We start from the raw sequence: 24033 nt of genomic DNA, 5'->3' as shown, positions 1-24033 counted from the left end.
AACGTGGTGTGCTCTTAAAAGATCCCTGCCTATAAGTAGTAATATGTTTGCCGAATCATCTATGGGTGGGATCAAGTCCGCTATCTTTGAGAGATGGGGGTGATAAATGGCAACTTCACGAGTTGGTATCTCATGTCGGTTATTAGGGATAGCATCACACTCGATCAACGTAGGTAAATCAAATGTTGTTTGTCCGTCCAATGAGCTGATAACAAATCCATGAGACCTTCTACCACTGACTATAGAGGATCCACTACAGGTAGACAGTTTGTATGATTCGCATGCTGTGTTCGGATCAAAAATTTCAAACAGTTCAGGTTTAGCCAGAGACTTGTTGCTTTGTTCATCAAGTATGGCGTACACACTAAGTGGTGGATGTTGACTGTGCTTGTGATGAATACTGATGAGCACAATTTTAGCACATGACTTGCCTTTGAAATTGCCACAGACTTCTGTGCACACAGCGTTAACCTGTGAAACGGGATCTGTGTTAGTATTAGGATGCGGCAATGATGTTCTGTCTTAGCTCGATCTCTCCCCGCCATACGCCTGTACGGGTCTGTTAGTGTTATTGTGCATAGCAGCACAATGATATCTGCTACCACAAGTGTCACACTTCACATACACATGACAGTTATTTGACAAATGTTTGCCATCACAACACTTAAAACATTGTCCATGTTTTCTTAAGATGTCCTTCTTTTCACCGATGCTCTTTGAACGAAAGGCATTACAATCACTGGTAAGGTGGTGAGAAATGTAAATCGCACAGCGTATCCTTTCATTTTCTTCTGTTACACTAGTTTTGTTGGATGTAACGGTTTGTCTGTGAAATTGTCTGTTAGATTTGGTTTGTGACGCTGAGTTGCTCTGTGATGCGAATCGTTGTGATGTTTTCCTTTGAGGTACATTGTCAAAGTCAAAACCAGGGTCATTGATGACGTATGCCATATCCTTTACGAAGGTGCAAAACATACTGAATGGAGGGTACACTACATCATTGTTTCTTTTGAAGAGAATAGCTTTGTCACGCCACTTGTTTTGGTAGTTCCGAGGAAATTTGTGAATAACTGGGTTTACTCCATCAGCTGTGTCGAAGTAGCTCAAGGTTTGACAGTACTTTGGGTCATCCTTTACGGCACTTATTTCGTTCAAGGTATCGGACAGACGAAAATAGTCCAACTTGTTGTTGAAGTCAAATTTCTCGATTACATCATTTAACTTGTTCTTCAGGGCCTTTGTGATTCTGTCCGGGCTGCCATAATAGGAATCCAATCTTTCCCATGCTCTTTTGATCGCAAGAGATGAGTCACTTGTGTTAGAGTTCTTGATACTCTTCACCTGTTCATAAGGCTGTCCTTTGAGGTTGTGTATCATAAGGTCAAGTTCCACGGATGGTGAGGCTTCAATCTCCTTCATCACTTCCTTGAATGTATTCTTCCATGCCAAGTAGAACTCTGAATCTCCAACGAAGGGCTTCACTCGTTCAAGAATAAAGCTTTTCTTAGTTAAAAAGTTTGACATGTCCATCACAGCTTGATTGAGTACAGGACTTGTGTGTGAATTAAGAGCATTAGGATTTGATGTACAACTTCCTTCAAAAGGCTGGGCAGATGGATTAAGTCTTTTGTATGGTACAGAGTCTGAGTTAACAGTATCTTTGGAAGTTGTCTGTACATATGTATTTTCAGCTGAGAATTGTTCTTGAAGGTGTCTATTCACTTGAGGTGACATTTCTGCTTTCACAAGATTACCGGTTATCGACTCGTTGTTATCCGGTTGAAATGGAGGTGGGGAAGACACATCTGGAAACACTGGCAGAGTTCTTGTCACATAAGGGGTCCTTACTGGTGCTACATGTTCTGGTTCTGGTGTCAACAGTCTGTTGTTGTCGTTTCCAATTTTCTCAACATTCAAACTCTGATTCACCACATAACGATTCGTGTGTGAGGTTGTCCAATCACTGTGTTCACTATCATTGTCCAAGCTTTCTTGAAATTCCTCCTCAAGAATTTTCACACTAAGTTCAGCCAATTCTGTGTCCTCTTCAGCCTTTACACGTAACAGCTGGCTCTCTATTGTAGCTTTCTGCACAAGGGCCTCAGCTTCTACCTTTGCTCTTTGACGCATGAGGTCACTTTCTCTGTCGACAAACTCCAGTTTTTTTCGTGCCAATTCAGCCTTTATTTTCTGATGAACATATAGGTCGGAGACTGTACTCGATGAATGTGATCTTGATGACTTGTGTACTGATTTAACTGACCTTGACTTTCTCGAGGGAGTTTTCTTCGAGTTGGCGATATTCTCAGTCTTTAGAACTGGAGGTTGTTTTTCTGTTATTAATTTCTCGCCTGAATTAAGAGCTTCTTTCACTTTGAATTGTATACTTGTGTAGATAAGCATATGAGACTGCAGTTCCATATGACTATCTTCAGTATTTGTTCTGTTAAGGTATTCACAAAATACATCATGGATTCTAACATACTCTAAAAAGTCTCTCTTTATGAGTTCCTGTGTTAATTTCAATGTGTCCTGATTTTCTGTCTGGTCAATGATGAGGATATTTTCATCAATAAGTCTGTGTAAACGTGCTAATTTTATAGAATACCTCTGCACTTCATCTTCAAAATATCCCTGTCCTTTCTCTGTGAGTTTCCTGGTATTCCTTGGGTCCATCTTTCACTGTTTAGTCAGTAATACAAAACATCCCAAAGATTCTGTATCTTCAATTTATTCAACATAAACACGTCTGGAAACAGACACCAGTCCTTTTGTGGGACATTCTGTGAAAGCTGGAAAATTATACCAACATTAAATGAACTGTTCATATACCAAAATAATACATAGTTATCAAATCATCATATGATATCATACATATCAAAATTTTACATAAAGGAATTGAGTTTTACTGTTTATAGTTCTATATAAAAGGCCTAGAAAATCTGCACTGAAAATAGCATGATACTAAAAATAGCGAGATCGTTAATTACAGATATAAACCAAAATTCTGTCTTATTACTGACACATTATGAAAATTAATACCAGCATAAACTATTTATAATGTTTTAAACTTACATGGTTGCCTATTAAAATAACTCAGGATGAAAATTGTTGATCGGACTTGTGTCCGAAACTCGTGCTTAAAACACCGGAAGTATATAATAGAAAAACAAAAATCAGCATGGGGAGAAAATATAATTCCGGAAAAAATACAATGACACAACAACTATCATAAGTGAGCGGCCCGTTGTAATAAGATGAATTTTATAAATATACCATGATTAATATTATTTTCAAACAAGAGGTAATAAATGTAATACATCATGATATTATGGTTCGAATAGTTTTTACTGCAATAATAAATACATTTTTAAAAATTGTTTAGACTCAATCACAGCGTATATCGTTCTTATGTTTAACTACTAGCATGCGGTTTTAATGAAAATAATGGGTAGGCTTAGTACAACAGATGATTTGCTTATGAAGGAATGCGATTAAACAATCACGACTCGTTTTTATATCCTGTGACAAAGTCTATCGCAAAAAAGGCACGTCGCAGGAAGACATACAAATAATGTAAATGAAGGAACAAACTTACAAACATACGCACAGCAGCGATGCTATATCCCCCTCGCAACAAGTTGCTCGAGGGAATAAAAAGTACATGAGAATATAAAAGTAGTAATTTAAAGTCATGTAAAACAATTGAATAGACCAGATTCTAAATAGTTTACATGTGGAATTGGTGACTGGGGAAGTAAAAAAGAACCACTCTAACTATATGCGATTTATTTTGAATAGTGATCGAAAGACTTAATTGGTTTAAAGGATAAATAGAAATGAAATTGTAACTTACATCATGCTAGGCATTCCACTAATTGTTTTGTTAGGAAAATTCATAACAGTTGCTGTTGTGTTTTGATATTTCAGACCTTAAATAACACTTTTTCATAAAGATATTATGGTGTTCACATAGTCTTAGCATAGTTTATATAGTCTTTAGTCGAAATGTTGATGCTTAAATCGAATGAGTATATTAAAAGATTACATGCTGTTTTGATTATGAACTTTACCCCATGCTCAAAGTTATAAAAAGAAAGCTTTAAAAAGGTTAAAATGTTATTTAGGAATATAAGCCATTGATCTATGTTTTAAGATCTAAAGAAACTAAGAGATCAAATTTTTCCTTTTAATCAAATTTTCTGAAACTTTCATAGTTTGTCAAATGGATCGAAACCTGTTAAAATTACAAATGTAAAAGAACCAACGGTTTTTGCCCACAATACCTCAAACCTAAAATTTTAATCGCAGTATAAATGTAATAGTCAGTGACAAAAATTTGCAACGCCATACTTTTTAAGACATTACAAATATTCAGCAGGTTTTTTTTATACCAAAGACATTTTTAGTAATTATATACACTAAAATATAGTGTGACTGATAACTTAATGTTGATTCTAACATAATGTAATGCTAGCGCTTTTTAACTTCCTTTTAAGCAAAAAATTAAAAAAGAAATACAAGGTCTTTGAAAGAAAGCTGTATAATTTTTATTTAAATTGAATTAAGCTGCATGCATTTATGTGTCAGGACTCCGCTATTAAGATATATCAAAGTAATGAAAATTGACGATACGAGTTCGGCAAATTAAAGTTTTAAATATATCTGCAAAGTTGAACATTGATAATCATTGTAGAAGACGTCATCATATTTGACCATTGGTCTTTTAATATGACGTTGAGATTTGATATATATAAAATATTGACGTTGCTGATGATTATATCCAAAGTTTAGGTCTTACTGTTAAAAGCACTTAAAATGTATTTTTGAATAAAACATGGCTAAATTGCACAAAGATCAAATGCAGGATTCAAAATGATCAATATACGGTTTACTTCGGCTTTCCTGCCTTGGGGACACAAAGAATATAATAAATTTACCAGGATATTTTATTAGGATAAAGGTTTACAAAAAACTACCCAATTACTTTGTTTGTTGAGATTATATTCTTAAAAAAACTATTTTACTAGTGAATAGTACTACCTTAGATTTCTTTGTATTTACATAATCACATTGCATTTACTGCGCTACTTTTTTTACAATAAGCAGTCAATAAGAATTTAAGACGATAATTAAACCATTTATTCGATTACATACTATGGTTCTAAAAAAAAATTGACGTTCTACGACATATCATAATAATGTGGAATTTCGTCGTATACTTAATTAAACTTATTTGATTAAAATATGAATGTTTTTGAGCACTTTGTTTTATATATAATTGCTGACTAGTGCTGTCTCGTCAGCATATATGCACAGGTCTTTGGTCGCTTTTGACTCTGATTTTCTCTTAGACAGTTGATTTTACTCTCACTAAAGTCATAATCTAGTATATATATAGAAGCTAAAGGTTTCTTTCTGTCTTTTGTTTTGTGGTTTTGGAATAAATATTTTTTAATGTTAAAAACTGTATTTATAACAGGTAATGAAATAAGCTCTTCCATTCCACGTTCTTCCGTTACTGCCCTTAAAGATCTTAATGGTACGGATTTTTTGGAAGAAAGAAGTACCTCGACAATTCTTAAAATCACCGATACAAATATTAGAACAATTATTGAACATCGGATACAAACAAATTGGCAATTTATGTTAATCATAACATGTGTACTCATTGTCCTAGCTGCTACATATCTAGGAAGATGTGTCCATCGTCACTGCAAATTTAATGCTCAACAAGTAGGCAACACGGACACAGCAGCTCAAAATACATCAATAAATGAGAGCCACCAAAACGAGTATTTTTACGAAGAAATGCAGAATGTAGAATATGAAGACCCCGAACGCTACAGAACGGTCGCATGCGATGATAACAGTGGAAATGTTATAAACACTTCTCAAGAAAAGATGGACTTTGTGTCTATCATACCTGTCATGTCATCGTTGGAGCCGTCAACCGACGAGGCACTTAATGGACACCACATCAGCGAAAATACAATGTACGAAAACCAACCGAAGATTGAAATAAGAGAAACTGGTGATTTGTACCTTTCTCCGACTGTGTGAAAAATAACAGGCATTCAACTTGCGGTTTTGTGGTTAGAGAAAAGTCGAGCTCATGTTCAAAAGATAGTTGGATACATACTGTAACAGTGAATATATTATGACATGCATATGTGCATTTTGTTATAGTATATTTATGGTTATTTTATTTTCCCTTTAGAAATTGGTGATAGAAAATGAAAATCCATAGAAATTAAACATTAGTCGCTGTATCAATATAAAAAAAAAATAATTTACGAGTTTTGTTTAATATAATGATACAAAGTCCACTAATTACTATAAAGTTTTTTATGAGATTTTCAAAGTTTCATCTTGTTTCATCTTGTATCAATAATGTTTTTTCCGTATGGTACTACACATTTTGTTTTTGTTTTCTTTTTAAGGCATCAAACTTTGTAAACTCAAATATTATTGAAAAGAGATAATTTCTCGTCTGTTATATGATACACATTTTATAAATATATTTTATCGTTTTCGAAAGAAATTTGGTTAAAAAGTGTAAAATGTTTATAATAAAGAAATGTTTAACACGATATAATTTTCCTGTTAAAGCCGTTTTCTCTTTTTTTGGCTATAACAGAATCAAATAGTAGTCCAAACAAATCAATTATCTTTGAAACTTTAACATAATCGATCTCTTTTCAAGGAGAATCAATTATTGATGTAAATAAAAGCAGGAGGCTTAGGGACCACCTTGCTTAATTAACCAACAATAGTCATAACTCTGATCAAATTAACGTTATAGTATCAAATACAAAAATAGTGATGGATCTTTAATAAAACATATTCATGTTAAAATCCCTTTTTAACCCATCAAGGCAACATTGAATGCCCGTTTGTTTCCATTTGCTCGTCAATGTAAATAAAGACAATAATACCTCGTGATAATAAAATAGTTGTCATTTATTTGAAAATGAGGCAAAAATTATAGAAAATATATGAGGTCTATCTCAGGGCTACTTTATACTTTTTGGAAAGATTTTACCTCAATAATTTTTACCTGGTCGTAGAAAATTCTATTATCAAAATTTAAAGTAATTAAAAGTTAAAGATCAATTACTGAAATATGACCAAAAATTAACAAACTCAAAGAATTGATAAAACTTCACAAATTAATTATCAGTTTTAAAGATATTTGTTTCACAAATAAACAAACTCAAAGAATTGGTATAATTTCACAAATTATTTATCAGTTTTAAAGATATTTGTAAGTTGTATTTATTGATATGAAACAATAATATTTACATATAACTTCTGTCTGCCTATATGTATGATTAATCTGTATTCTTCTAAAGATTATAAATTTGAAGGTCGTTATGTAATAGTATTGTTTATTTCATAATATTCACACACAAATAAGAAATATAAACAATAAAAACAAAAAATTTGAAGTAAAAGAACAATTAAGTTAGATAACTTTACATGTATATATAGTAAGTTTTGATTGTCACTTTAGATAAATCGAGATTATAAAAACGTGTTCCAGGTACATAACAACAGTTTATACCATATGAAAAAGATGACCTCAAATACATTTTTTTCATAAGCTCATCTCCTTGTTGGACCTTACTGAACGTACTATGACTTCAAATGTCAACAGAATAATACAAATTTTCAGGTTTTTTTTGCCGTTTTACCAGTAGGACACAGAGCAAAACTTTGAACAACATGATAATTCAAGCAAAAATAAGTAATGAATGTATAATTTTAACCTGCAATGTATTATTCAGAGACCGTATACTGTGATTTTTAAATATTCCAGAAATGTAATTATTTGAATGTGAAAGCTAATTTTTAATGCACATTCTTTTCATTGTCATCAAATTAAGACTCACGAATTCTGATATTTCATATGTGGTAAGATATGTCAAACACATCGATTTCAGGAATTATAAAATTTATTAAAATTGAAATATGTTCAACTCTGTTGCGGATTGAAAACAATCATAAATACAAACATTTATTATTTATTTAAAAAAAAACATTTTTTACAAGCAAGCAATCCAAAATACGAAATAAGCTAATTTTTTTAACTTTGTCCTATTAAACTGATTTGATGAGAAATCTATAAAACTAGACAGAACTGTTAGAAAATAAATGTGCAATTAAGGGAAAATACGTTCTATCAGTATGTCGATTTACGAAAGTAAAAATAATGTTTTGTCAACACTTCACCATGTACATTGTCTTAACATTTACATGTATGAATGCCTCAGTATCTATGGATGCGATGTTTCATCCATGTAACTGAACAGCGTTTTAGCTTACAAGGCATATATCATGATCACATGAATAATCCTTCTTGTGTTCAACAGTTCAAGAATATGACTTTGATTTGATAAACGTTTGTTTTCTTTACTAGACAAGAATTAGAAATATATGCTTCAATCGGACATTTAGACAACAATATATATTATATCAAGAAATATCTTAAATCAACTTTTTGATAATGAAGAACAATGGTTGACAACAAAGCCAAAAAAACACAAACGTTTTTAAAACGCTCAAATCTTAATTGTGGACATTTTTTAGTCTATTGTTGACAAAAACAACATCATGGGAGTGATTTGGAAGAATGCATAATTTTATCTTTGATCTGCGTACACTACTAGCCATTTAAGAAATATCTGCATAATATAATGTTTATGTTTCTGATAAGTATAGTTTCATTCCACATCAAAGATAATGTCATTACTATCAGTACATATACAATAAAAGAATTTTTTTAGGAAAACAATAAAAGAACCAAGTTTTAAAAAAAAGACAACCGATAAAAACAAAACCATTTATAAGTTACAATTTTAGTCCATTAAAAGTTTTAGTGTCAGCAAGAATCAATGTACATCTATGATGCATGCACAGACTATAGGTGTCAATGCGTTATTCTGCAACTTATAAACATTTGCAATTCACATCAACCAAATGTGATCATTTCTTCTGTATATTCATGTTGCTTTCCATTTTGATTTCCTTTTTCTGTTATTTTGCGGGATTGTTCTGCAAACCGTACAAACATTCAGTTAATAAGTTAAATAAGGAGATACTAAAAGTATGCATGAATTTTCATTGGGGAAACAATAATAATCTCAATATAACTCAAACTTAAAGAAAAAGAAAAGAAAATTTATATTTCTAACGATTGTTTCATGTTAATACATGTAGGTAAATTTCGTCATTGTACGTATATTAATAACGATTTTAACGTTTAAACATTTTGTACTCTGTTTTTTTTTTCAGTGTGTCCAATCAATTTTTAGTTGTAGATAGTTTCAGTTAAGATGTTTACAAAACTCTTATTGTATCTGTCAATTATATGACAAAACCTTATTTCAAATTTTTTGATACTATCACTCCAAAAACATATTACATGTAACCCAGTACATCAGGGATCACCATTATGTTATTGATATAGTGTGATGTTTCTGAACCCACAAACAGATGAGACCCTTTAACTCCTTTTAATGTCATATAATTATAAATGCAAGTAATACAGAAGCTAATGAGGACATGTTGTTTCTATAACAGGGACTTGCAATAATGAAGGTACAGTTCCTCCTAGTGGACTTAAACATTTTTATTGGGTTGTTCGATATCTACTTTTCAAACTTTGTTTTCCGTTATGCATTTAACTCTGCTCCTGACCTTTTTTAAGACTGTAGTGATCTTTTTAAAAAATAAAGAGCTCCATATCAAAATATAGGAAAACACAAAAATTATAAAGTTAAAATATTTTTCTGTACTAAATTCAAGGTTATCTCTTAACATATTATACCTTAAAATATTAAGAAAAACCGACTATGATTTTTTGTCCATCAAGTCTCAATTTAAAATATGCAGTAATACAAATCTTAAATATGTATTACATGTTTTACCTGAGAAAATTCCAAGCCTGACAAAAACGCTGTGGAGGATGTATCCAATTATAATGGCTAATGTTAAAGCCGCCAAACAAACAAACAGCCATACAAACAATTCCTGACTATCCCTACAACGAGAAGAAAATGAATGTACAACATCAAACGAAAAAGAAAATGAAGATAATTTTATTTCACGGATCCATTAAATGCGATTAAAATAAGTTCAGACTCCGATTTCACAAAAAAACTTAAGTTTTTAACTAAGTTTAATCTCAAATCCTGAGAATTTACTCAGCTGAGATTTTTCTCAAATTGCATTTCACAAATCAAACTTTGTCATTTCTCAGCTGAGATGAATTTTTTACTTAGCTGAGTCAAGAATTTTCATTGTCACAAGTGGCCCATTATAACTTTCCCTGTTTTTTTTATTTATTCTTAAATAAAAACAATCGTCTGCTTATGTTTTCAACAGAGGAAAATCGGATTAAATTACCAAGAGTCATAAAATTGTAATCCGTAATGAAATGTACACTTTGTTATGCTAAGTATGGATGACAAATCTACATGATCTTATATATTATATAGCAAACAAATTATGGTTACCTTAAAATCATTTGAAAGTAGAATCACTGCACAGTTTAATATTCCATTTAACACAAACAAATGAATTAATTCCCTTTGTTTACATTTTTGTCAAGGGAGAAAACTCCGCCAAAATTATTATTTCTTAATTAATGAAAAAATATTTATCAAACCTGCATGTACGCTGTTTTTTGAGTGGAATAGAACTAAGAAATGAACATTACAGACAATATAATACTGAATTAATGATGTTTATGACATATTCCTATTTGAGATTTGACTTAAGTCTGCTATGGAGGTAACTTAAGTTTTTTCTCAAATTGAGTAAAAGACATGACTAAGATTTTTTTGTGAAATGCAGAGATTTGAGTTTTCTCAAATTTGAGAAAAAACTCAAATATTTGAGAAAAAACTCAGACTTAAGTCTGAGATTTGACTTAAGTTTTTTTTGTGAAATCGGAGCCAGGCTCTCAGCAAAGTAGTTTCCTTCTTATAATGTTTTATAATGTCTTAAAATCTCTCATTAAGTCTCCCCCATCGAAGTTCGTTGACTTATTGTTTTTATAGGGTTTCGTTTTCTTCTTTTTCTATTTTCTCGCCTCTGAACTTGTCCATCGCCTTTCTCAGTGATGGCTGAACAGAATTGTAAAATACTCTACGATATGATAGGCCTGCATTTTTAGTTGTGCACCCTGTTTTAATTTTTATTAATTTGGGGTTGGACAACCATATTTTTTTGGGTGGGGGTCTTATGGGATTGGGGTTTAACATTGAATCCTATGGGGAAAATTATACACTCTGTTGTAGATGGTTATAACTTGGTAATTGTTAAAGATATTGACATTGGGTCTTCAGATTCATACACTGAGTGTTATTGGCAAATTTTGTATGGTATATTAGATATATCAACCCCCAGGTTTGGAAAATTACTTAATATCTCAAGATCCGTTGACATCCATACCCTTAAAACATATATATATTGTTGTTCCTTGTGTCAAGGGGCATCAAATGGTATATAGGTCATTGGCCGCGGGGATGATTCTGACCCCCAATAAACAGGAAGTGCCCAAATATCTTGAAAACACGTGAGAGCCAACCCATAAATCATATATAGTCTTGTTCCTGGGGTCATGTCGATTCATCTGATATATACAGTAAATGACCCCTGGGGTTACATCATTAATTTCAGAAATAGAAACTAGACATGATCTCGTTGCGAGCAACGAGGAGGTCTTCCATCCGATTTTTAGAATATAAAATGACCTTGTTCTTGATCTGCGCCAACGAAACGTATCCGGAAAAGGAGGCGAGATCTAAGAGTTCTGGGTGAAAAACCATCTATCCCTTTAATGTCCCTTATTTGAGGGATCAGCTCCTTTTCATTCATTCTAGTTAAAGGTATTTTTGTGTACCGCTAATAAGTGTTTAGAAATTGGTTACCGTTTTTGAGATTTCTGGGAAAAATCGTTTTGATATCTGGTCCTAATACTCCTTCTAAGGTCCAGAAAACAAACAATTTAGGGTTGTACATTGTTAATCACATTATTTTGAGCATCTTTTGTTTAATACTGCTTTCCAGAATTTTCCTCTATTTTGAGATATTGAGGATCAAAGTTTTGGACTTCTGGTCCCTTAAAATCCCTTACTACATAACATAGGAGTAAATGATTGGCATATATAGGTGAATACCTTTAGAATGAACATAATTTTGATATCTGGTCCAAATACTCCTTTTAAGGTCCAGAAAACAAACAATATAGGGTTGTACATTGTTAATCACATTATTTTGAGCATCTTTTGTTTAATACTGCTTTCCAGAATTTTCCTCTATTTTGAGATATTGAGAATCAAAGTTTTGGACTTCTGGTCCCTTAAAATCCCTTACTACATAACATAGGAGTAAATGATTGCCATATATAGGTGAATACCTTTAGAATGAACATAATTGCTTCTATAACGTATCACAAAATATTTCACAGTAAAAAAGTTATCATAAAAAGACTTTGGAGCCCCTTCAGCCCCTTATTTGAAGGGCCAGCCCCTTTTTTCTTGATGTCATAGGAATGTTCTTGTCAATTCAAACACATTTTGTTCAAAAAGTGTTTACAAATTCTGTACCGTTCTCGAGATATCTGGAGAGGGTCGTTTTAGGGGCCGACCCTGTAAGTCCCTTTAAGGACCGCATAACAAAGAAATTATGGTTGATTATTGTTAAGCTTAATATTTTGAGCATCTTTTGTTCTATATTGCTTATCAAAATTTTCCTGCATTTCGAGATATTGAACATCAAAGTTGTGGACTTCTGACCCCTTAAAATCCCTAATTACGTAACATAGGAGTGAATGATTGTCATGTATAGGTGAATACCGTTAGAATAAACATAATTGCTTCTATAACGTATCACAAAATATTTCAAAATAAAAATTTATCCTTAAAAGACTTTAGAGTCCCCTCAGCCCTTTATTTGAAGGGCCAGCCCCTTTTTTCATGATTTCAAATGAAAGCTCTTGTCAATTCAAACTCTTTTTGTTTAACAAATAATAACAAATTTTGTACCGTTCTCGAGATATCTTGAGAGGGTCGTTTTTGGGGTCGACCCTGTAACTCCCTTTAAGGACCGCATAACAAAGAAATTATGGTTCATTATTGTTAAGCTCAATATTTTGAGCATCTTTTGTTCAATATTGCTTTTCAAAATTTTCCTTCATTTTGAGATATTGAGCATCACAGTTTTGGACTTCTGACCCCTTAAACCCCCTAATTACGTAACACATGATAAAATCGTTATACTGTTGGGCTTCATAACTGTAAGATAAACATATTTGCTTCTATAATTTATTACATAATATCCCTCGGTGAGGAGCTATAGATTAAAGACTCTTTACCCATCTAGGTCCCTAATTGAAGGGGCCAGCCCCTTTTTCTTGATATCAGCTAACAGGTTTTGTAAATTTAAACTTTTTTTACATTACATGTTATAACAAAATATTTTCCAGAAAAGAGATAAACAAAGCAAAGCACGAAAATTCACAACGCTTTTCATATCTCAAATTTCGAGCCCTAACAAGCTCCGGCGTTTCTTGTGCTAGGCAAAGATGAATGCTTTTGTGCATACAAACAATCTTTTGTCTATCATCCCTGAAATTTTGAAATTGATATCGTTTGTAGTTTATGAGAACACTCTTGGACAAACCAGCCCCCAAAAAATCTTTAAAATGCCAATATCTCAAGAACGGAAATGACGTCATCAACCAAAAAAATTTCCGATTAGGTTCAGAACATAGGTAGAAGGATCTGAAAATTTCGGGCAAATCGGTGGAGCAATTTCTGAGATATCGCGTGCACAAAAAAATGTGTTAAGAAAAAAAAGAAGAAGAAGAAAAAGAATCCGAAGAATAACAATAAGGTCTTCCGTTGGAAACGGAAGACCTTAATAATCAAGTATTAAATATTTTTGTCTTTTAGGTTTGACTATCTGGGTCATCCCTACCCCCACTGATGGCCTCGTTTATTTGGGAGACTTTATACTCACCCCAATTATAATTGCATCTTGTTACTTTGTGAACTTTGCGGTTTATATTTATAACTAATGAAGGTTCTATTAAATTGTTCGGACACTTCGTTTAAAGTGTGTTTTAATTCACCCTATTTCTAAATTACCTGTCATTTATTTCAGTTGTTTCATTCATCAGAGTTGTCAGCGTTGTTGCACCACTACGCACACTGGACTCACGTAATTGCAGACAATTGTTGGGATCACCTACATGAGAAAATAGTACCGCATGATATCGCAAAAACAGTTCAAAATTATTTACAATGATGACAACTTGAATATTCTATCTATCTTTATAATTATCAATCTGGTTAAAATTATATCCTTTTATCTGCTAACGAAGATTGCTTCACATTGTGTAGCGATCTTCGTGAGCAAATCAGAGGATCTGATTTAAATCAGTTTGTATATTTATATGTTTCTTTATATCTCTAGTATTTATTATTCTAAGAAGATGCACACTGTGAAAGTGAGTGTACTTACAGAAGTAAATATCCGAAGAGTTATAATAATTTCGGGAAAATGTAGAGTTGCACAGGGTAGACAGGTCCTTTTGGATAGTTTGATCCACTTGGTCATACTCCGGGCAAAAGACTTGATTTACAACGAATAAAGAAAACCAATATATACTTAAATAATTAAATGCTTTGGTTTAAAAAATGGGATGGGTATACTTATAGTGAAGTTGGTTTAAGTGTCATTATTATTTTGGAAGGGGAAGGTGGGGGAGGGGCGATTAATTCTCACCAAAAAGAGGCTTTGGTTTGGCACAAAATTCTACCAGTTTTGTTTTAGAAGAGTCACGCATGCAATGATACGCGCAGTTTCCATCTTGCATGTAACTTCCGCAAACATCAGCACATTTGGCTAATGACCTTTGCATGTATTCTCCGAGACTGGGACAGTTGGATACAACATTCAAAGTGGACGGATATATATCCGAGTGACCCTAGATAAAACAGAGAAAAAACAAATTCTAATTTCAGATTATGACAATTTTGTACATTTAATATATGTCATATCGTAAATTAAGATTCACTGGGTAGATGAATTTCCAAAAGTTGTAATTTTGTGCATAAACTCACCAAATAAAATTATTATTAAAATTGTCATACCGCATATTTTGTATATACTGCTATAAATCCAGAAACTGAAGATTCTGTATTTAAAAAATAATGGTTTGGTGTAAATCAACAACTTGTAATTATTTTGTTCCTGGATGGATGTAAATCCAACACTTGTCAATGTAAAATTTATAATATGACACGCGTAACGATATTTATGACGTATTTTTTATTCGAGTTGTTGTTAAATCAGGGGTTTTTTTATCGTATACAAGCAAGCAATTAAATATACAATTGAACAAAAATGTACATAGATGTCATGTTACTCACAATTTTAGGAAAAAGAAAACAAATGATATAATACATGGTATAACAAATTATTTTTGTTTTCCCTTGGACTGATATGTCACACTTTCATCGATTTAAACATTGCACGTGATTGCCTCACATGGCTCTATGTTAGTTCGGTGAAAATTAAAGGCAACATGGCTGTCATTGGCTGGCGCGTTGCCTACTCATTTCGACATTTCATATTATTCAATACAAAAACCGCATGCCGTAAGTTCTTAAAATATTTGGAGTAGACGCCCTTTGATATTTTTTAAAATTAGAGTAGTTGCCCTTTGAATATTGACGTCACATCGTTGTGTCTGGAGCAGAAAAAAAACAAAATGGCGGCGTCGAAATTTGCTCAAATCACTGCAGAGGAAAGGGATAAACCGTTTAAAATTGAATAGCAGCAAGACATTGTAAGTAAACATGGGCGAAGCGAATATTTTCAAAGAGTATTTTAAATGTGAGATTGATAACTTTGAAGCGTTTAAATGAGTAAAAATTGGACGAGATGCAAGATGTTAGGCAACTTGTACATGGGTTTGCATAGATCATCGTTCTTTGTGAATAAATATGTCACTTGATAGATTGAGATTGATCAACCCAATTTTTTGTTGTTGTCAGGCAGGAACAAACATAATAAAAAATACTGAATACAGGGAATATTCGCACCGTTTTATTTTAGCCCCTCTCGCCCTCGTTGTCAGCGGGCGAATTTAAGACTGGTCGAAAATGTTTGCAACTTTAGAAGGGCAAAATACATGAGGCGAAAATAACCCTGTATACAGAAATATATATATATTTTTTTTTTAATTTTGATTTTAATAACATTACAAAAATAGTGTACAAAAAAGATTTATTAGTGAAAAAATTAAAAGAAGTAACGGAATCAATTTCTATTAGGAAATGTTAAAAACTATGGAGTTTCTCACTGCCTTTAGCATTGTATTTAACAATTGTAAAGTTAGAATCGAAATTTTTTTTATGAACTTTAATTAATGGGAAGGTATTTTGACGTCAAACTTTTTTAATGTTCTTTTTAATTGATATAGGCATGTTATATACCTTTGAGTATTCATTCTTATTACTTTACATGTCTGCTAAATGGTTGTATAATGCGTACAGTGTGTGTTTTTGTTTGTGTCTTTGCTCGTCACTCTCGCCACCACCCCTGGCTAGCAGTTTTCTGTGAAAGAGTCAGCAATTGTGTAAGTCTTCTCTGCCATTTTAATAACAATAAAATAAAACTGCTTCACTGTTGAAACACGTCTTTTTGTCCAATCAGATGTCCTAAAATTTATTTCATCGGATCTATTGGAATTGTTGAAAGTTTTAGGAAACGAACATTTATTTTTTAATAAGGAATTAATTTTTTAAGAACACATTAGGTAAGTTTCAATGTATTTATCATTCATTGAACAAAGTTGATAAATTATCATCAAACGTGAAATTAGTACGATTTTTTAAATTCAACATGGATGCCGATGATGTCACTGTGCGTGAAGTGATTATTTTTTCCTCAATCTTCGAAGAGTTTTTCAACTTCATAGGTATAGAAAGTAATTTCCATATTTGGACATATATACTCGTGTTATCTATAGGGAGAGCTTCGCTCTCACGGACCCAAAGGGCTCGTGAGAGGGCTTCGCCCTCTATTAATTGGATGGTGCATTGAAATTAGGGGTGGAAGGGTGGGGGGCTTTTCATCGGCAATGGCATAACTCATTAATTATGCTTTAATCATTTTGATTTTACTGTAGTTTCAATTTTAAGGTAAAATAAACGATCAGTAGAACCAATGGAACTGTTTTGTAGTAATTATCTTCCCGAACCTTTTTCGGCAAGCTCAAAAAACATATTAGAGGTTGTTTATGAGCTTGACGGAAAGATCCAGTAATGCAATTGAGAAAGCTAGGCATTTATTATCATCTAAAAATGAATTGTCATGATCCCTACCGTCTTGGCAATATAAGACCTAAGCAACTGTTACTTTTTAGCTTTAATATACAGGTTATAAAACACACAATTTCAAATCATATAGATAATAAAAAACGAAATTTACATGGTAGAGTTTATCCACGGTAGTATTTCCAGAATGCCCTACCGTGAAATCGAGAATGCGTATTTCAGTAAAAAGACTAACGTAGTTGTTAGTGCTCGATAGTGCTAACAATATTGATGTAAATTATCCACGCACATACATGTATTTGTATTTGATATATTAGCCTTAAAGAATTCGCTGAAATCCTTATGTATAAAAAGCTATATTTTCAGCAACCCACTCTAGTTAAGTAACGGCCCTACTTTAAAGCTTTGGCGAACCCGCATTAAATAGGCTAGATTTTAATGTGGACATTAAAGAAAACACATTTATGAAAAAATATTAATATAATTATATTGGTACACATGTTTGTAAAATGGGGGCTGTTTTGCCTACGCAAAAAACATAACGTAAACATATCAGTTTTAGATATTCCAGATAGATATTAACAGATAGAACTGAGCGTAATCTATATATTAGGACCTAGCATATATACCTGATATTCTGGTTGACCGCTTCCATGGCCAGTTCCTCCAGCGCAAGGGGAAAAAAAGGGAGCCAAGCTAAAAGAACCTGGAAAATAAAACAAACATGTATGAAATGGCTTATTGATGTATCATAATTTATCGCTCAAAATAAAAGCCCAATACTGTGAAACGTATAAGGTTAACCAAGGTGTATAATTACTCGTTATATAAACAAATAAACATAATTTAATTTATAACTTGCCAATACAAAGCCATAAGTCAGTGGATATATTTGAGTATTGTTAAATTGATCATTTAAGTGTAAAACATGTACATGTGTTTTACATGTATATTTCTTCTTAAAATGAAAGTCGTTGACATAGTTTGTAATTGCTTAATATTGTAGGATTATTTTTTTCTCATACTAAACTCATTACATTAAACGCACTTTTTAATAACTTGGTACCGTGACAAGAACGACGATTGCTGATATGATCCTCTTGTTTTCCAAAAATCATTTTCACTTCGCTTTTGTCAGGATTAAGAATGGCCTGAAATGAATTTAATTTATAATTATATATTTCCTGGAGAATATGCTCCTGGGTATTTTTGTAAAAGTAAGATATACATTTTTTATTAAATTAACCAATCAGCTTTGCCCAATAAGTGTTTAAGTATTTGAGATATCCTTATGAACATTAAATTGAAAATTTAACAAATTAAATTGAAATTGAAAAAAATAAAACACGAAACATTACACCTATGAAAAAATAAGAGTACAAAAAGTGATAATAATTAAATGGTATTTTCTGGATTCATACATTGTTCAGACACCTTATAGTAAAGGACTTTATTCAATGTTTTTCTTTAAGCTGCTAAGTATTTGGCAACAACTATTCTAGCACTCCTATATATCCAAACCTTCACAAAAATATCGTATCAAACTTCCTTTAATCAAAAGTATTAGGCAGGTTTAAGATTGTTATTTTAATGTCAGAATTACTGTTTATCGAAAAATTCAAATCTAGCATAATGACAGCCCATTTCCTAAAGAATTTATAACCACGTTTGTTCTAAGTTTTTACCTTAAAACATGAATTTTTTAAGAAAAACAATAATTCTTTAGGATATTTTGACTTTCCTACGGGACTAAAAACTTCCTATAGGAATTTAATTTCCTATAGAATTTGAACAAACTTCCCATATAATTTTTTAATTTTATACGAAACATTAATTTTCTGTAGGAAAACTACCTGCTTCAAATTCTTCTAAGATACTTTTATCCTACATGTATAAGAAATATAACTTCTATAGGGTTCGTAGAAAAATACTTTAACATTTTTAATATTTCCTTTGGAAAATTATTTTCTCTTATGGGATTTATTACTTTCCTTCGTAAAAATTTTTTTTAAAAGTAAATATCCCACCTGTCAGGTGAGACACACTTAAATATTTAATACAAAAGTTGTTATATTTCTCTAAAAAAGGGTCTACTGGCACTGTACCAGTTATCGGCTATGATTTAACGTTTTCTTTTCGTGTTTCCTTATTTATTTCCGGAATTTAGCGAGTTCCTTTTATTCATAAATGTTATATGTATTGATATTATATGTCAAATCAAAATAGGGATATAATTACGTATCACAAAGAGGTCATATTCTATTTTTATTCTATTTTTAACTTATTACGTCACTTCCCCCACAGCTGTAAGTCAGCGGTAAACAATAGGATCGTTAAAGCTTATGTTTAAAACATATTAAGGAAAGTTTTCAAGCAAACATACTTTTCTTTATTCGAAACAGACGACTGAATTAAAAAATCTCGGATATTCGCGTGCTATAAACCCGAACCTTCAGTTTAGCCGAGAACTGGTCTTAGCCGATAACTGGTACAGTACCAGTATCGTTGATTTTTATGACTTTTAATGAAACTTCATCTTACGCGGGTGCTAAAATTCCACTTTGGCAAATGGCAAAGTTTTTCGGCACAGTGTTAATTATGTTATATCAGAGTTAAATGAAGATGTACTAGTTAAGTATTACATGTACATTTAAAACAAGTGTGTTTTTTTCTTGTTTTTTTGTAAACTGATATATTCAAACGTAACATTTGAAGATAGGTATAAGAATTTAGTCATTACTTTTGTAAGATAAACTGTCATTATTGCATCATATATTTTGCATGTAAAGTGTGTGGGAAGCTACTGCAGATATTTTAGCATTAAAAGCCTTCGTCGCCAATTGCTGAACTGCGTGTTGTCAGCGAGCGGTTGTGGCAACGCATTTAACCACTGTCAATTAGAAAACAATATGCGTCGAGTTTTTCATATTCCACAAAAACAGGGATTTCTATAATTCCGATTTGTCCTGCAACATTCAACTACATTATAACTGCAAAAAGCTTTCATTTATGAACATAATTCGAAGATTAATAACAGTTTTAAGCTATAATCGTATTCGCCCTTCTTGGTGAAGTGTTACGTTACTAACCGGTTCATCAACGTCAACGTGCTCGATCTACCACAGTGTGTGGTTTGCGCATGTGCGATATTAAAACATACACAGGAATACACAGGAAAATAGTCTACAATTATTGATAATGTTTTCAAGTATCTGTGCTTTGATTTCAGCCTGTCGTGTTTTCGTCGTTTATTGGATTTCCTTGTCAGTGCAGTGGCTGTCATATTATTTTTGTTCAAAGCGAGTTTCTACCCGTCTGTTCGTCCATAGTAACGTGTTTGGGTGAATGAAAATCCTTAATGCAACGAAGCATGAATAGTGTTCCCGGCCATATATAGGGGACAGAACAATAGAAATCGACAACTAATATTGCGGTACTTAGATAAAAAGGAAATAATGCGTATTTCTGAATTCATGTCAACTTTAATACAATTAGATAGATAGAGAGAGAGAGAGAGAGAGAGAGAGAGAGAGAGAGAGAGAGAGAGAGAGGGAGGAAGGGAGGGAGGGAGGGAGGGAGGGATGGATGGATGGATGGATGGATGGATGGATGGATAGATAGATAGATAGATAGATAGATAAAATCAAACAAAATAGTTTTTATCTAACTAATCAGAGATATTTATTGTTTGTTCACTACGTTAAGAATCGAGCGTGTAAAATGAAAATTAAATACCACTTCAATAACTTTTGTGAATGAGAAACACTTACATAGGGTCGAATCAGTCCTGCACTTCTATTTACCTGTTAAATAATCAAAAATATAAAAAATCATTTCTTATTTTTTTTATTTGTTTTTCAAAGACAGATGATTAGATAGATAGATAGATAGATAGATAGATAGATAGATAGATAGATAGATAGATAGATAGATAGATAGATAGATAGATAGATAGATAGATAGATAGATGGATGGATGGATGGATGGATGGATGGATGGATGGATGGATGGATGGATGGATGGATGGATGGATGGATAGATAGATAGATAGATAGATAGATAGATAGATAGATAGATAGATAGATAGATAGATAGATAGATAGATAGATAGATAGATAGATAGATAGATAGATAGATAGATTGATTGAAACTGAGAAACACCCCATTGTCTGGTGAAGAAGTTATATTATAAATTTTACTATAATATTATAGGATGCATCATCGGGAATGCATATTTTCATCTCAAAACCAACGATATTTTCAAATTATCAGAATATTTATTGCACAGAGAACCGAAGGACAATTCCATTTTATTACGGTTTGTACTAGAATATTCCCTTTGTCGGTGTTTTCTTTTTCAAAGTACTGATTAGGTAAATGATTAACCTGTTCCCATTAATATGTTAATTTATTACTCAACTCAAAATTCAGTGAATAGCTTGCTCTATTGAACAGTACAATCTTTTTTCTTGTTCAAGAACAGGAACATATCAAATTAGTTCGGGATTTAGGTCTCTCAATCCTTTCAATCATCATTAAGCACTATCACAAAGCTTCATAGATTACAATACCTGACATAAAGCGATAAGGGTGTAGGCTAACCGTGCTTAACAAAACGTCAATTACATACCAACCCAAAAACTAATAAAAGAATCCATCGATTGAAAGATAGGTGGAAATGATAGGAATAAAGCAAAATACTCCCTTACTTTAAAATAATAAAAAATACTTGCCATCTTTTCTCTTAGATCAGCCAACTAAAAAAATTAAACTCATTCAAAACACTTTTTTCAATAATAACAATGAAATTTTTAAAAAAAAAAGATAGATAGATAGATAGATAGATAGATAGATAGATAGATAGATAGATAGATAGATGGATGGATGGATGGATGGATGGATGGATGGATAGATAGATAGATAGATAGATAGATAGATAGATAGATAGATAGATAGATAGATAGATAGATAGATAGATAGATAGATAGATAGATAGATAGATAGATAGATAGATAGATAGATAAAATCAAACAAAATAGTTTTTATCTAACAAATCAGAAATATTTATTGTTTGTTCACTACGTTAAGAATCGAGCGTATAAAATGAAAATTAAATACCACTTCAATAACTTTTGTGAATGAGAAACACTTACATAAGGTCGAATCTGTCCTTCAATTCTTGTTTCCTGATAAAAAATTAAATTTTTAATTTTTTTTATTTGTTTTTCAAAGACAGATAGATAGATAGATAGATAGATAGATAGATAGATAGATAGATAGATAGATAGATAGATAGATAGATAGATAGATAGATAGATAGATGGATGGATGGATGGATGGATGGACGGATGGATTATTACGGTTTGTACTAGAATATTCCCTTTGTCGGTGTTTTCTTTTTCAAAGTACTGGTTAGGTAAATGATTAACTTGTTCCCATTAATATGTTAATTTATTACTCAACTCAAAATTCAGTGAATAGCTTGCTCTTTTGAACAGTACAATCTTTATTCTCGTTCTAGAACAGGAACATATCAAATTAGTTCGGGATTTAGGACTCTCAATCCTTTCAATCATCATTAATAGCATTATCACAAAGCTTCATAGATTACAATACCTGACATAAAGCGATAAGGGTGTAGGCTAACCGTGCTTAACTAAACGTCAATTACATACCAACCCAAAAACTAACAAAAGAATCCATCGATTGAAAGATAGGTGGAAATGAAAGAGAATAAAGCAAAATACTCTCTTACTTTAAAATAAAAAAAAATACTTGCCATCATTTCTCTTAGATCAGCCAACTAAAAAAATTAAACTCATTCAAAACACTTTTTTCAATAATAACAATGAATTTTTTTTTAAAAAAGATAGATAGATAGATAGATAGATAGATAGATAGATAGATAGATAGATAGATAGATAGATAGATAGATAGATAATTAGATAGATAGATAGATAGATAGATAGATAGATAGATAGATAGATAGATAGATAGATAGATAGATAGATAGATAGATAGATAGATTAAAATCATCTCTAAAAATAGCATTTCAGTACATGCTCTTTATTTATACGGCTAATTATAAATACTTACTTCTTTCAGAAATTCATAATGTCTTATCGGAAACAAATAATAAATATTTTTCGCCTTTCAAAAACAATTGTCCAAATGAAAATGAAAAGGAGTTTTCTTTCTTAAATATAAATAGGTTGAGAGGATGATAGATAGATAGATAGATGGATGGATAGATAGATAGATAGACAGATAGATAGATAGATAGATAGATAGATAGATAGATAGATAGATAGATAGATAGATAGATAGATAGATAGATAGATAGATAGATAGATAGATAGATAGATAGATGGATGGATGGATGGAAAGATAGATAGATAGATAGATAGATAGATAGATAGATAGATAGATAGATAGATAGATAGATAGATAGATAGATAGATAGATAGTTAAATAAATAGATAGATAGATAGATAGATAGATAGATAGATAGATAGATAGATAGATAGATAGATAGATAGATAGATAGATAGATAGATAGATAGATAGATAGATAGATAGATAGATAGATATATAGATAGATGGACGGATAGATTATTACGGTTTGTACTAGAATATTCCCTTTGTCGGTGTTTTCTTTTTCAAAGTTTTGAATAGG

The 24033-nt window shown here is 31.9% G+C and overlaps 1 protein-coding gene across 1 annotated transcript; it reads right to left on the bottom strand.

Annotated features, from left to right (window-relative positions):
- Window positions 1-8037: 8037 nt before the first annotated feature.
- Window positions 8038-22532, bottom strand: LOC128182978 (uncharacterized). Its single transcript, XM_052851763.1, has 10 exons — window positions 22511-22532; window positions 22091-22114; window positions 21128-21160; window positions 18406-18508; window positions 17987-18063; window positions 14800-15001; window positions 14536-14646; window positions 14160-14259; window positions 9933-10045; window positions 8038-9057 (listed from the first exon to the last, which is right to left on the bottom strand). Exons 2-10 carry the CDS (start codon window positions 22091-22093, stop codon window positions 8975-8977), a joined length of 825 nt encoding a protein of 274 aa, XP_052707723.1. The 5' UTR covers window positions 22094-22114; window positions 22511-22532; the 3' UTR covers window positions 8038-8974.
- Between the last annotated feature and the right edge of the window lie 1501 nt (window positions 22533-24033).

This window comes from Crassostrea angulata, chromosome 5, assembly GCF_025612915.1.
Source record: "Crassostrea angulata isolate pt1a10 chromosome 5, ASM2561291v2, whole genome shotgun sequence".
Classification (NCBI taxonomy): Eukaryota; Metazoa; Mollusca; class Bivalvia; order Ostreida; family Ostreidae; genus Magallana; species Magallana angulata.
The sequence above is the reverse complement of the archived record's forward strand: the minus strand, read 5'-3'. Positions and strand labels throughout refer to the sequence as shown.

What these genes read in the sequence shown, in the direction of transcription:
- LOC128182978 (XM_052851763.1), bottom strand. An exon ending in ACAACTGAAATAAATGACAG is followed by an intron (nt 10,046 to 14,159) that starts GTAATTTAGAAA and finishes TTCTCGTTGTAG; the next exon opens with GGATAGTCAGGAATTGTTTG. An exon ending in CAGGCTTGGAATTTTCTCAG is followed by an intron (nt 9,058 to 9,932) that starts GTAAAACATGTA and finishes TACGGTTTGCAG; the next exon opens with AACAATCCCGCAAAATAACA.